This window comes from Convolutriloba macropyga, chromosome 7 (assembly GCF_964194025.1).
Source record: "Convolutriloba macropyga chromosome 7, txConMacr16.3, whole genome shotgun sequence".
NCBI lineage: Eukaryota > Metazoa > Xenacoelomorpha > Acoela > Convolutidae > Convolutriloba > Convolutriloba macropyga.
Window position 1 is genome coordinate 19586846 of NC_134474.1, and position 15995 is coordinate 19602840.

Consider the following 15995-nt stretch of genomic DNA (forward strand, 5'->3'; position numbering starts at 1 on the left):
GAAACAATAACTGAGAAACTGATCACACCTGTTGAGTCGTGTGGTTTCACCTGACTTGCTTTGCGAAGACTCTCCAGTTGTGCATCAATGATCACATGAGGCCTTCCAAATTTCCTCAACAGAATATTCCATGCAGCACCATAGAATTGTCCAGAATAGCCCATTCCAGAGATTGCTGACCTTGCTTTGCCTGTCAGTAGAGTCTTCAGATGGCTCATCTTCTCTGAGTCTGGTATTGGTCGTTGATCCACTGTAGCAATGAACATACTAGACCACTCCGGCCATTCGAGAGGGTTCCCGTCGAAGTTGTTCAACTTCAGCTTTGGTAGGCTACTACTACCTGCGTAGACACTGTTGTATCGTAACAGACCGGCTCTGGGGGAAACGTCCCGGTCTTCAACACTTGAGGATCGGTCTCGTGAACTGCGATATCGTGAGAAGTGACTATGCCTGTTCACTTCAGGGGTTACTTCGAAGCGAGCTGTTGGTCGTTCTGGTGTTAGAAGGTTGTCGATCCTGCTGGCCCAGTCGGAGACATCTCTCTTCTTGGGGGTCCAGTTGAAGGGTGATTTGTCTCGAGCACTGGTTGATTGGGAACGAGCATCATCGTTCTCTAATGCTGTTCTCTTCACTTTGCGCTCTAGCTCACGCTCTTCCTCCAGCAGTTGATGCTTGGTTTCCAGTTCCTTCATTTGCATTTCCAGCTCTAGCCTCCTCCGCTCAAACCGTGCTTGTTCGAGTCGCATCTTGGTTTCGAATTCGATATCGAATTTCTTCATCCTTTCCTCGCGCCTTTGCTTTGCTGAAGATGTTTCCGAAGCATTCTCCGTCTCTTGGCCGCTTGCTGTTGCTCCATTTTGCACTGTTTGAGCAACTGGGTTGTCTGTTTGGTAGTTGTTGCTCTCGCTGTCGTTCACTGCTTGGGTTGCGTTGCTTTGCTCTGCATTCATTTCTGCTTGCGTGCCTTTGCTTATATATGAAAGCCAATGATAGTCCAAACTTGCTTTGCACTTCCTTGCTTCTTTCAGATGTTCCTCAACAAAATTTGCTTGGTAGGGCACAAGCTTGTTTCGACGCTGCAGTTGCTTGGGTATTTCTTCCTCTAGGAGGTGGACAGTCTGTTGATAGAGGACCTTTAGTTTGTTGGGTCGATCTGAATCTTCAATTATTTTGTAGCCAAGACTTCTTTTAGTGTTGACTTCTTCCACTAAGTCTCGGAATCTCTTGTCGTACCTGTGAGCTGTTGATTGAAGCTCCTCTCTGCTGGTTGTGCTCGAATTGCCTGGTTGCTGTTTGCTTTGCTTGTTCCGTTTAAAAGAGGTCAATTCTTCAACGTGTTTTGTGAATTGCACTCTTCTGTTCGCCTCACTAGCCTGTTGCTGTTGATTTGTTTGATTCTCTTTTGGGGTTGCCTTCGGCAATCTCTTCATCAGGTTGGACAGCAGTTTGCCTTCCACTGTCCGGGTCGGCGGACCAAATGTAACGGCTGCTCTCCTATCAAAGTCAAGGAAAACTTTACACCGCCCAGTTCGTTTCAGCGGTTTCAAATCTGTCCGGATATTGTGTTTTTGCAGTTAACTTTTGTGAACTGTATTATCCGCTATACTGTAGAATACCGTTGCATTACTTGTTGCTCTATCACTCTTGATAACTAATTGCTCAGCTTTGCTGAATAACAAAATTGTTTCTCTCAGAATAACAAAACAATTCAAATTGAAACAACAAATTTTTGTTGAGTTTTTGCTAATAACTCAAGTTATAATCCGAATTTAGGAATTCTATTTCCAACAAATTGTAGCCGTGTAAATTGGCTATACTTCTACAAAGTTTCAGCTTTCTGCTACAAAGATTACAGAAAGGGGCTCAATTACTGTAACTATAGGTGAACAAGAATAATAATTTTTCTAACTTTAATGTTAGCAAGTCTCTCTATTGGTTTCAGTAGCACCAATGTTGAACTGGAGTAGGCTTCGTTAAAGCCAGTAAGAGAAACTGACTTTATGCTTTGCACAAAGTTTCTCTTACTTAGGAACTTCGTTCCTCAGAAAGAAAGTTTTGAGAATATCAAAGTTAATTCTCTTTTCACAAGTCAAAGTAAAGTTAAAACTGTACAATCACTAATATGATTTACAGAAACAAGACACGATAACAAGTAATTTACCGCTCAAGAAAGTGTGTTTCAATACGCACTGTATGTCAGTTTGATAAGACAAATTTCACAAGTTTCAACTGATTTTTGGTAGTTTTTCAAGCTCCTTTTATGCTGCTAGTCACGTGGATTTACATGTCAAATTCAACTGTTGATTGGTTGTAGATAATAATGTCGACAGAATGTGAACACTTTTCCATAACGTCACTTTTTCAGTGTAAATTTGATGTCATGGGAAATTTGTTAACCATGTAGAAGTTTTGTCGAATATTCTGTATCAATAACAGGTTGATTCGCAATCCAATCGCAAAGAATCTGATGCAATACTGTTAAGTCGTAGTGTTGTTTTGCTGGTGGTTGAGGTAGTTCTAGTTTGAGTTATAGTTTGACTTCATGAATGACGATTGTGTACTAATAATAGTTGCTAAATATAAATGTTGAACAAATGAACAAATCCGTTTGGCTTCGTTAGAATGTAGCATTAAATTTTGCTTGTCACGCTATTCTAGCTTTAAGGCTTGAAATGGCCTTGAAGCGCTATTCAATTTGATTTCTGAGTTGTTAAGCTCAGCCGCAATAAATATAAAAGCACTACGCGTACCAAATGCCTAGTCAATTTCAATACTGGACAAGTCGTATTACAAATTCCATTTCATTACTTATTCAGACTTTTGATAATGTCAATTTTTACACTTGGCAAGTCTAAATCCATGTGTTGGCTAAGACTTAGCAGTCGAAATCCAAGTCTAAATAAAGTAATAAATTGTTCAAAATAGGTTCGAAAAACGCCAAAAAGGTCGTAAGTCGTTCAAAATATTTATTGAAACAAATTTATTGAAATCGGACAATAAAATAATATCTATCTTCAAATAATCAAATAGTCTAATGTGATTATTTGAAAGCGGACATAATTTTTGTGTCCAATTTCAATCAACTCTCGTTGTTATAACCTACCGGTAAAACAACATGGTTAAGGCCCAATTAAAACTACGGGATCTGCTTTCTCATTAAACTACGATTTTATTGGGGCGTAGGACATTAGGGGAAAAATCGATTTGGCTAAGAAACATTCTCTAGCCATTAGCGAAAAGTTCTGAACTAATGTTTGGTGGAACTTAGGTGGAAACCAATTAAAACACCTAACAGAAAAACTACAATTTTAATCTAGTAGAGAGACTAGATCAGTTGACTTCATAAAAAATATACTGGAAAAATATTTAAGAAAAATAGACCAGTGTTTTCGATTTCTGGGTATTTCTAAAATTTTGTTCAACTCCAACTCCCCAAATTCTCCGTTTCATTTCCTTACAAATTTAATTTTTGTTCTCCTCTGTTCCTTGTTTTTCTTAACTTATATTAGTTCTCGTGATCACAAAAAAAACAGAGTCAAAGAGATGCAAGACTAATAAGAAAATTGTTTTGCACTCAATTTTGCATTTAATTAACCATCTCCTCTGTGAGTAAAAACAACTGTTAGTGACACTAAACAATTTTAAAGCTTCGGTTGGACTTTGAACTACCGCTCTTAAATGTTTTAATTGGTTTTCGCTGAATTTCCACAAAGCTTAAGTTCAAGATTTCCACCCTAATGGCTATAAAAAATCAGTCCGCCAAATCGACTCCTCGCATAATATCCCATCCCCCAGTTTATCACTCTCTTTTATCAGAACTGCTACTGTATAAACAGTGGCAGCAGAAGAATGCGATAAACTCGTAGACTAATCATGTCGAGAGTGATAAAGTTAAGCCACGATTGTAATCGCAAAAAACACTGATTAAAAACTTCACCACTCGATAACTATCGCTCTCTGGAAATTATTCAACTAATTGGTTTCACCCCTAAGTTTGATAGCTTCTCGATGGAAATAAAAACCGTGTGATAATATTCATTATTTAATAGTTTTCTTATTGTATAGTTGAATTGGCTGGCATAGTTATAACAGTGTTTTCGAATCGTATTGTTTCATTGGATGATACAAAATGTTTTCCGTACGTCCGGAATTTAACTGTAGTTTCTACTTACAGAAGGGTGTTGGTAAGGTTGATGGATGAGAACTGGGCCACGTAGGCCTGGAATGCCCACTTGATCCCATAGCCCGTCTCTGACAACCCAGGGAAGTTGGCCACGTTTGAACCGGCTGGGTCTCCTTGGAAAGGTCCATCGCCGGCAGCAAACTAGAGAGAGGTTAAAATTATAGAAAACAGTTATGAAAGAATTTGGCGCATTTTACTTAACAAATGAATGAAGAGCTAATCATTCCGATAAAGAATTGGTACTTCGCGCAAACAATTCCGTGAATCTCTAAATTCCTTTAATCAATTTTTAAAGTCTCTCAATTTTTAAAAACATGTGTATCATGCTTGCAGCCGTTTTTCAAAACCCATGTACTAAGGTAACAAAATGGACATTAAATATCATTAAACATAAATATTCATCCACATAGGGGATATTTGGGTTTTTCTTTTTATCAAAAAATGTTGTTATTGACTCAACTCTAATTTGGTAATACCAAAATGCAATAAAAGTTTTCTTAAAGAATGCAACCTCATAGACAATGTCGGTTGCTGTGTTCTCGGCTGTGTAGTACACTTTGGTGTCTCCTGGTTCCAAAGCCAGAATGTATCCCGGATAGACCCTGAAGTGGTCTGGGTTCTCAAAAGTGCCCAAGTTCAGCTCGTAGATGCCGTGACAACCACAGTCACTGGCACATGAAGAATCTAGCGTAACCTGCAGCACCAATACAAGTAAAGATTCCATAACTGTTATGAAGTCACTGATAAAATGTGACATTATAGAGAACCACGTGGCTTTTCGAGATGTAAGCCAGAATTTCGAAGACACTTTAGCAAACTCACGTAACCTTACTTGAAACACACGCTTTGCGAGTTTTGAAATTCCGACTGTTGTCAAATTTGACACTGTATATAGGAAAATCTGGTATTCTAGGATATGGCACTGCAAAGAACTGGCATTTTAAAACTTGCACATGCATGTTTTAATAATGTGTAGCCAGTTATTAGAAATTTTTGAAATTTTTTGGATGCTCGTAATTGTTTTTATTTGAACTTCAACCTTATAGGTGATTCAAAACCATGAAAAAAAAACTTGTGCGGGCATTTAATTTCAGAATTGCATATATTTTCAGAAAAAAATGAAACGGATTTTGAGGCCAAAATATCAAGACGAAAAGCTTCCACCCCAGGCGAACCATGACGGTTATCTTGTAAGATCTTATACGAATCTTGCAAATAACGTCTATCTTGCAAGATGCAAGAACCTGACGCTTATCTTGCAAGAGTTTTACAATATCTTGGCGTCCTAATTTTTTTCATCAAAATCTCATATGGCATTGCAAAACAACTGGCTTAGCAAACTTGACCACTTTAATAACCCAATATGACCAATATATTTTTTTATAAATTGACAAAATATAAAAAAAACTTTTTCGAAAAACCAAAATTGTGAAATGGTATTAATTGGTAAGGTTAGATAAATCAAACCTCCAATTTACTATTTTGGAGCCGGCTTTCCCTTATTTTGAGCCTCTGTTCTTTAGAACTCTCCAAACATCACGACCATTGTCCTATTGTGTCACAGCCCTTTTGTGACCACTTTTGTGCATGTTGAAGATGTTTCTATTTATATGTGTCAGCCGTAGTAATTTTAGGGTCTCCCTTATTTTCTTTGGAGGCTAAAGAATAGGACAAATCCTCTTCTACACTCTCCAAACATGTTAAGGAGGCCCATGTAGCAGCTAAGGCATGTTTCAGGCGCTTCTTGCAAGACGGCCATCTTGCAAGAGTCTTAAAAGATGGACTTGCAAGTGTCTTACAAAATGGACGGTTATCTTGCAAGTGTCTTACAAAATGGACGGTTATCTTGCAAGTGTCTTAAAAAATGGACGGATACCTTCCAAATCACTTACAAAATGGACGGTTATCTTGCAAGTGTCTTAAAAAATGGACGGATACCTTCCAAATCACTTACAAAATGGACGGTTATCTTGCAAGTGTCTTAAAAAATGGACGGATACCTTCCAAATCACTTACAAAATGGACGGTTATCTTGCAAGTATCTTATTAAATGGACGGTTATCTTGCAAGTGTCTTACAAAATGGACGGTTATCTTGCAAGTGTCTTAAAAAATGGACGGATACCTTCCAAATCACTTACAAAATGGACGGTTATCTTGCAAGTGTCTTAAAAAATGGACGGATACCTTCCAAATCACTTACAAAATGGACGGTTATCTTGCAAGTATCTTATTAAATGGACGGTTATCTTGCAAGAGTCTTACACGATGGACGGTTATCTTGCAAGACTATTGCAAATCGGGTGATTATCTGGCAAGATCTTGCAAGATTCTTGCATGATCTTGCAAGCTCATGCGTAATCTTGCAATAATCTTGCAAGATATCCCGCCCGATTTTGACTGGGGCATCCGATGAGGCGGGGGTCCCAGAAACTGAGGTATGTCCAGACCAGGGGGCGTCGTGCGTTCAAAATTACACGGTCGCAAGAATGAACGCACGAACGTCTGGATATAGGTAACTTTGAACTCACACTTGACTGGACATAGAAATTTTCCGTCTGGGATGGTCTGGACATAGGCATTTAGGCATGTTCTGCCTGGATGCCACCATCCAGACATACATCGGGGGGAAGGGGGTTGGGGTTTCGTCGTTGGCGGTAGGGAGGAGCAGGGATTGGTTTATCGAGTTGTTCTTGAACTCGTACTGTAAACGCATACGCACCGTCCATTCGCCGTCTGGTACTTTGGCATAAGGCACATTTGTGAACGCATCCGATCTGTTGAGAGATGCACACATTCCGTCTGTACAGCCTCCCCCCAATTGACAGTATGCTCCATCACAGTCGCTGGAGAACGGGGGGATGCAATCATCAACTGTGGCCACACACTCCATAGTCTCGTAGCAGAACACATTCGCCCCACAGCTTGGTGCTAGCAGCTGAAAAAATTGTACAAATTACACAAATAGTTACTCAATTACTCAATTTCAGCCTTCTATCCTCATGATGGCAAAAAATTCTGGAAGAAAATCACTCCACACACACACACACACACACACACACACACACACACACACACACACACACACACACACACACACACACACACACACACACGCACACACACACACACACACACACACACACACACATACACACACACACACACACACACACACACGTGCATGTACACGCTCAGACACCCATGTACCTTAAATGTGATGGTATCGCCCGGAGAGCTGGCCTTGACGAAGTACTCGAATCCTTTCAGTATACCCTCACAAGGGAACTGGGCCATTGGGTCTATCAGAATCCTGGACCCAGTTGGGTCGTAGTAGTACTCCCGCTCGGGCCTGTGAGCTGATCCGGAGCTAGAGTAGTCGGCACAATTGATGGTCTGCATAACTGGGTTGCCCGCCAGACAGTGGTAGGGATCTATTGTCAAAAGGTAGGCATTTGCAAACAAATACTAAAACGCGTGTTTTTTTTAATGAGTGACAAAAAACTCTTCAGTAATTGAAATAATTCCGTTCCAGGGCACCCCCCCCCCCCCCCCCCTATAATAGTGTCTCGATTTCAAAATTAAGTGATTTGTGGGGTGAGCAAAAACGAAATCTGAGATTTTATAGAGGTGCGCCTGAATGGCATTATTTCAATTACTGTCTGCGCTTTTTAAAATTATCACCACGCAGACAAACAGTAGTTTCAACTCGTTTTAAGATAGAACCGTTGTTTAATATTAGTCCAGGTGTTGAACATCACGCCAAATCAGTTGTTTTGATCGCTTTTTTGCAAAAAAAGAGATTGATTTGAACTCAGGGTGACTAAGTAGTTCATCTTTGTCTGGCGGGCTCAACTTATTAGATATCGTTCAGAATGATTATTTAATAACCCGAGACATGGAGCAGAAAACACTTTCATGGCATAACCTTAAAATTATGCAATCAAATCGAAAAACTGCTAATGTGCGCTGAAATACATAGGTTGGCAAAATATTTCACTTGAAGCTAATTTTTTGCAAAATTATCCAACAAAAGTCAACAGAGGAAGAAAAAAAGTGTTCTTGATACTACTGCATCCATAATTGTTCCGATCCCTCTTGAGGGGGGGGGGGGAGGAACTATATACCCAAATGGGGTTTTTTTTTGTTCAGTCAATTTTGGCCGATCGATATATTCATCGTAGAGAGTTGAGACTGGTATCATTAGAAAGCTTGTCCAGCGTAGAATATGGAATTAAAAAGATTTTTTGAATTTTCGTTTTTTACAGGGAGTTATAGAGGTTTAAACTTTTGAGAAAATAGTTTGAATTCAGTTGATTTCATTCACCTTTTTTCGGAATTTTTGAATAAATTTTCGCCAATTTTGATAAAATTGAATAAAACTTTTCAAGAAAATATTGTTGATTTTACGTTTGCAGACAAAATATATTGTCGGCTATTTTCATTGAATTTTTTTGTCACAAATTCCGGCTAAATATTTCACAAAATTCAAACTTTTTCATCAAAAACAGCACGAAATAAGTTTCTTTAGTTCACTCTGATTAAATTTGCAGGAAGTGCTTAACCAAACACCACTAACCCAATCTTTGTAGACTGAAAAGGGTTGCCGTTTTTTTCTAACTTTATTCGTTGATTATCAAAAACGCAGCATTTATTTTGGTTTTTTAACTAACAAAATATCTATATCAATAACTTTCCAAAAATTAAATATTCCTAATGGACAATCAGCATTAGCAGGACTAGTTCTGTACCAATCTTGCACCCTTACAATCAAAAAATAATTCGGATTGTCATCAGTCGGTTTTTTATATAAAAAATTCGATCTTTTTTTATATTAGTTTAATAACAGAACATTTCAAATCAAAGCTCACTGGTGATAGGTCCTCTTGGCTTCCTGATTATCTCCAAACTATTTTTTCTAGTTGATTGCTTGAAAGCTTATGGTCGTTTTGACTTCTAAAATATTTGACTTTTAAATAAGAAATGGCTTATTGAACTTTGCCTCAATTTTTCTCTTAATTTGGTCAACTCGTAGCTTAGTGTCAGCAATCAAAGAGTGCTCCTTCTGTCTGCTGAATTCAAAATTAGTCTTTACTTCGGTTTTACGCCTTAGGTTATGGTGTTCTGGCTTTGATACTACTAGATTTCACGAATTTTTTTTCAATTTTTTCGGTATTTGCCCAACTTTCATGTTTTCTAGTTTTTGTAAAATATCACAAATTGAAATTTTTTCATTTTGTCTTTATTTGTCGTTTCTACTTTGTCTTTTTTGTTGTATTTAATTTCCTGTACAATGATCCCGTTTCATTGGCTTTTCATGGAAGAATAGAGTGACCGATTTTGTGATATTAGTAGATAGCTGATGGCTTCCATGACTTTGAAAACAGTTGTTCTCCAAAATAAAAAAAAAGCACTTTTAACTTCGCAATTTTGTTTCTTTATTGTCAGTTTGTTACCCAGTCTCGTTAATTGAAGGCCAAATATGACAAAATTGCTGTCAAAAGAAGGTGTCAAAGAAATTGGTGTCACAAAATCTCATGTTTTTAAAGATTTCGTTATGAATTCGTTTACTGGCTTATAATTCGTTTACTGGCTTCGACAAGGGTTTTTCACAAAAAAAATAAAAATAAATTTTTGATTTTGTCATATTTGACGTTCTTTTTGTAGACGTAAGACATATTCTGGATAATTGCGTCTCAAGGGTTTCCTTTGGAAAAATAAACGAACCTATTCAATTTTTCATTTTGTAATTAATGCCTTTCATTTCTTTGGAGATAAACTTTTTTCGATAAAAACAAGTATTACATAATTCTTCTGGTAGATGTAAGACTTATTCTGAATAATTGAAGTTCTCAAGGGTTTCCTTTGGAAGGAAGGACAAACCTATTCAATTTTTTCTTTTTGTAATTAATGGCTTACATGTCCTTGGAAATAAATTTTTTTCGAAAAGAAAACATTTATTGCATAATTTTGCATTTTTTTCTTTTTTGTCTAAACGTTACTTAGTTTCATTTATGAGCGGTCATATAATGCGTCATCGGCGTTCGACGAAGGTGCAATCGAACATATTTTGGGGGCCAAACTATGGCTTTACGGCTTCCAAAGCATTTTCTGTCAAGTTTTAATTGATTTTTTGTTTGTTGTCTATTTGTTGTTCTTTTTGTAACTGCATGAAAAACTGAATACCGAGAGTTCTCAATTCCTTTCAACAGAAGCATTGGTAATTGTAAACCTAAGGGACATTTTAGTTGATTCCTAATGGTTTTCATAACTTTGAAAATAATTATTTTTTTTAAAAAATTTCAGCAAATGTTCTAACTTTAAAGTTTCCGCTTTTTTGTCTTATTGTTACCAAGCCTCATTATGAACTGATGAATACCCATTTTTTTCTGGTGAATTACAAGTTATTTTGGTTTATTTTCAGTTTTATCTGACGCTATTTTGACTTTGTTATTAAGTTTTGTTTTTCAAAACGGACATAAATTTTTTGATGTAACTAATGTTTGTTGTTGTTGTTGTTTGGTTTTGCCGTTCGTCTTCACTCGCTTTCTTAATATTTGCACAAATTATCAATCTAATGCACCATTTTTACTCCACCACTAAGTTATTTGCTTTGGAGGCTATCTTTTTGTTCATACACCAGTTTTTTTTCAAAAGTACTTGAATTTCTGGGTTTTTCTATGTTCATCATTTGGTAGACAATCATGCCAAAATTGTGGATGAGCGGGGTCGGAACCTTATGTGCAATCGGACATTACCGAGCCTCCTTGTTTACGAGCTTAAGGAAACGTTTACGTTAGAAAGGGTGGCAACTGAAAATTAGCTTTAACTTAAAAATTACGATGTACCGATTCAAAATCTTGCACAAGTGAAGGTAAATGATAAATGCATCTTAAATTTTTGAAAATCATTTTTCCTAGTTAATTTTTGTTCTATTAATAGGAGTTTTCTGATTAATTTTTTAATACATTCATTAACTAAAAGAATTCCAGTTGAATTATCTTTCTGTCATCAGAATTTTTCAACACCAAACTCAAAACCGTATATTGTCGAACGATCACCAAGAGTTCATTCCAAATCTTTTCTAATTTTTGTGTCCAAGCTAACGTTCAAAAACAATCTAGGCAAATGATTGATGTCAGAAAGATTGTAAGGCAAATCAAAACAGCAAACAACTATAAATTGGCGTCAAACGAAACATTTAACCCGAAAGTTCTCAAGGCTTTTTAAAGACCCCAATCATCGCTTTCAGAAGAAAAAACAAAACTACATTTGTCCCTCATATTTTGTTTAAACTAAGGATAGTTTGATACTCCTGAGAAGCAACATAAAAAGGTAAATTCTGGTCTTTCAATACTTTTGTTTCGCTCTAATTCACAATTTGAAATCAAGGTAATAGGTTTTTAGCAGCGTCTTTTCTAAAGAATATTGTTTACATTAAAAAAATCAATACATATTACAAAAAGATGCATTTCAGGGGTTCAACTTCAAATTCGCAACGATCTGGTGTCACGCAAAAAGTAACCTTTGTTGTTTTTTTCTAATTTGAAAATTTTGGAAACTGAAGTTCGGGTGCTTAATTGGACATGTAAGTAGGCCACACCAAGGGTTTTTAATGACCTCATTTGGCGTTCTAATGACAGCATTTTTTCAGAGAGAACCTATATCCGGATCAAAGCGCTTCGGTTGGGTGAATCATGTGGGAACCAAAAGGATACTTTTCCAATTTTTGAAACCAAGCTTTTTATATATTCCTGCAATTTATATCCCATTTGCAAAATCAAACCATTGTTGAGAAGCTCGTGGTTAAGCACATATATACTTTTTTCTTCAAATAAATCAGCAAAAAGGTGCTGAACAAACCTGCAACGTTCAGTAGTTTCAAAGACAAGGAAAATTGAGATACCCTTTCATATGAAGATCACATCAGATTTTGATGGAGCTCTTTGACTGAATGAAAGAAGAACTGTTGAGAAATAGTTCGCAGTTTACAACGGATCCAGGAACTTATATTTTCTTTCAACTTTTCCGCAACCCAAAAAAGAGTCCAGTTTTCACAAAACCATTCCTTTGAAACAAAACAGTTTACATAATTCACTGTCAAAGAAAAGGATTGTTGGGATTAACCCCATAGTCGAAAGAAATTCTGTCAGTTGTCTTCTACGCTTTTAAAAATTGATTTCTTTTCAGATTTGCTCGCTGAAATTCTCCGCATAATCGAAATAAAAATCAACTGGATTTACATCCAGTCGAATTTTGTTTTGATGATGCGCAGAATTTCAGCGAGCAAATCTGAAAAGATATCAAACTTTAAAAACGTAGAAAACTACTGACAGAATTTTTCCCCTCAATTTCTAAGAAAGTAGAGAAAGTCTAGTTTTTCCAAATGAAAAAATTCCTAATTTCATAGTAGAATGGTTTTTACCAACTTAGAAACCACGATCAACGCCATCTTTTCTCCAATTAACAAAAATCCCGAATCTCACGAAATTCGTAAAATCTCAAGAGGTAACAAACTGAAAATTAACTCTAAAAAAAATAAATTGTGAAACCAAAAATCAACTTAGCTTTTGTTACGCCATTGCTCACAATGATGACAAACTCATTTGATGCTCAGCAATTTCGAAATCTTGTCCAGTTCTGATAATATGTGTTGCTCATAAGTCCATCGGAATTAAATTTTGACCTCGTAACTATTTCAGGAGTAACCTTTTTTACTCAGCTTTTTGCTTGTCAAAAAGTCGGATAGCAGAAATATTGTGGAAGTAAGTAAATCCAATTTCGTTAAGTCTTGTTTTGTCAAATTTTAGCATGCCATTTAAATATGGCCATTCAATTGTATTAATTAGAATTTATTGAGTTCAGTGATATCGTGGGGATCTAGTCGATTACGCTACGTTTCTTAGCCACACGAATCTATCTATCTGTGACAAGTATACTTCTTTTTGGAACGAATTTATCTGTCAAATTCGCAAATGATTTCATTACCTTTAGCGCAAATAATTTCGTTTCCCATGAGGGCGAACGTGCGCCACGGTTGATTTGTCTCGTTTTGATTTGTCAAAAGGCAGCGCAATTGACAACTTTAAGTTATAAACTCAAATTTATTGAGCGTTTTGGGCAAAACAAAGTGTTTACAGAAAAATAAAAGGAAAATAACTTGATCATCATATGATCAAACAAGGAAGAGGAAACTAAATTTTACTTATAGTTTGATCAGACATGAAATCACAATTCTCTATCTAGCATATAAACAACCTCAAAATGTCTAACGACATTAGATAAAGTGAGTTAAATTCAACGGCAATAGAAACATGGAAAATATGGATTTTAAGGGAAAAATGGAGATGTTGTGGTCTCATGATGCTTCCGTACTTTCAGAGAATTTTGGAGCATTACAAAATTGAATAACAAAAAACGAGAAAATTGCCACTTATTCACCGGTTATATAATTTTTATAATGTATTATAGTAATCAATTACATTTCATTTTCCGATACTGTACACTTTAGTGTAGATCGTTAGCTTTGTTATTCTTTTCTTCGGCTTCCAATAACGACACTTCTGTCAGCAAAAATTGGCTGGGGCTGCATGTCCAACGTTCATTTGGAATCCTAGTAAAGCAAGCTTCTGGCAAGCTTCTGGCAAGTTTCTGACAAGCTCTGCTGTTTGTAGAGATGCAAGTTTTTCTAAAAGCAATTCTATACTCATCAATCATCCCATTCGATTGATTTATTTTATTGTCTTTTTTAATTTTCGAAGGGGGTATCTTTTGTGGTTGCCAAAGTTTTGTTCGAGTTTTTTTGGTTTCAGAGGGTTGACGTTGTGCATATTCTGTCAAGTCCGTAATGCGTTGCACCTTGGCTACAAATTGTGCAATACCAGAGTCTTGGGGCTAGCCTTTCCGACAATGAGTCTTGGGGCTAGGACCTCGTATAGTTCGTCCAAAATCTTTTTCTGCCTTTTGTTCGCATCAGCCTGCGTTGCGATTTTGTTCGGGTTAGGCTTCGTTGCGATTTTGAATGAGACCCTGCCTTCTTTTTGTGGTATTCATCGTGGGCCATGATCCGACCACACGAGACGAAGTTCCCCGGCTTCCATCAGATGTTGCTTCTCTGTTGCCCAATTAGTTGCGGCGCAAGTAACCGATTGACTTTCTGTGTTACTACCTGCTCCAGTGTGCGCCTATTGCTCATCTGTCAAGAATGATTGCCCCATATCCGGGTTTTTGTCCTATCCTAATTAATGAGAGATAATCTTTTCGTAATAAAATTATAGTATCCGTTTTTCTTTAAACGGATAGTACAAAAGTAAAATAAAAACCAAAACAAAACAAGCGCTGAGTGGCTTTACACTTGTCTATTTTAGCTTGCATAATCGCAATGTATTTGTATCTGTATGCATTTCAAGGTTAGGATCGATATTCTTGTTAAGTTGGAATGTCTTTATACAAGGCCAATAGCTCTGTGATTGATAGCTGGAGCCTATATAGCTTCAATATTGTTTTCTTTTAATAACATTTCAATTTTGTTCAGCTTGGTCAAGTCTAATAGCTCTTGGCACTTTGTTCTTAAAAAAATTTTGATCCAAAAACTTTATCAAATTAGCAGCGGATGCGTTGTTAAAAGTTTCAACAGAAAGATACTTTGAATATCTGTCAATAGCACTCAGAAAAAAATTGTTCCCCTTTTCAGTAATAGGTCCACTAAAGTCAATTTTGATTTCTCCATACGGTTCGTAAGAATTAAATAATGGTGACCATTTGCTACGCAGAGTTGCAGTTTTTAAAAATTTACCGATTTCTGTGCACGCCATGCAATCACCAGTTTTGGCAGGTACATCACAGATGATATTCGGCCACCAATAATTATGTGCTAGACTTAGCGTCATAAAGCTGCCTGGATGTGTTGAAAGAATATCTTCAGCAGAGCGTCTTTAATTGCCTTTGGTATCGCAATTATTTTATCAACACATAGGTTGTCACATTTCACGCTGAGTTTTTTTTCCAGAGAGTGGATGTACGGGCGTATTTCTTTTAATCGTTGTTCATACTCTCACAGCACACAATGCCTCACCTCTTTGAGGATAGGATCTTTTCCAGTCAGTTTTGCCAGTAGACTTTTGCTGATAATTTTTCCAGCCATCTCTGTCAGCTATGGATCTTTTATTTTGTTCAACAGGTCGTTGAGAGACCAGTGAGTGTCTTTAGATCTTTTTGCATTTGTCCCCGAAGTTGTACTTATTGGCAATGAATGGGATTCGAGTTCGGTGTGGAAGTTGACACATGATTTGGCAGGAGTCCAAATTTTGCTAGCTGTAGTTCGAGGTATGATTGCAAAATTGATTAATTTATTATTTCTTTATCTACTTTAGAAAGTTGAATGCGACGGGAATTGTGGGGTAAAAGTGAGTGAATTTCAATTTTTCTGGTTTTTTACTCGGAATTTTGTCTATTCGCGCCTACTTGAGGAATTTTAACGCGATCGCTCACTTTGGTGTCAAAAGTGCTACAATAAAGTTTCGGAGAATCCTATGCGGGCTGCGCCAATGGTGAACTGGTCGATTACACTGCGGATTTTCGCGTTGCAATTTTGATCTGTTACAAATCTATTGAATGAGTGGAACATGCGCTGCGGTTGATTTGCTGCCTCAAATAGAAGAGTTTCTGTTAAGGAGGAGATGGAGCAATTAACACATGGAGCCCGAAATACTTAGTTTGCTGCCCAGAAAAATCGTTTACTACCAAATAAAAAATTGGAGGTCCCACATTTGTCTGATGAGTTGCATTACACTTAACGATTTGACTAAAAGAAA

The 15995-nt window shown here is 36.9% G+C and overlaps 1 protein-coding gene across 1 annotated transcript in view; it reads right to left on the reverse strand.

Annotated features, from left to right (window-relative positions):
• Positions 1–15995, reverse strand: part of LOC142342678 (uncharacterized) — a 221277-nt gene that overhangs the window by 188632 nt on the left and 16650 nt on the right. Inside the window, exons 8-11 of the mRNA XM_075394163.1 lie at positions 7393–7616; positions 6905–7120; positions 4695–4877; positions 4173–4324 (exon numbers count right to left, since the gene is read on the reverse strand). Of these exons, the coding sequence (XP_075250278.1) occupies positions 4173–4324; positions 4695–4877; positions 6905–7120; positions 7393–7616 (775 nt within the window). The remainder of the gene's footprint in view (positions 1–4172; positions 4325–4694; positions 4878–6904; positions 7121–7392; positions 7617–15995) is intronic.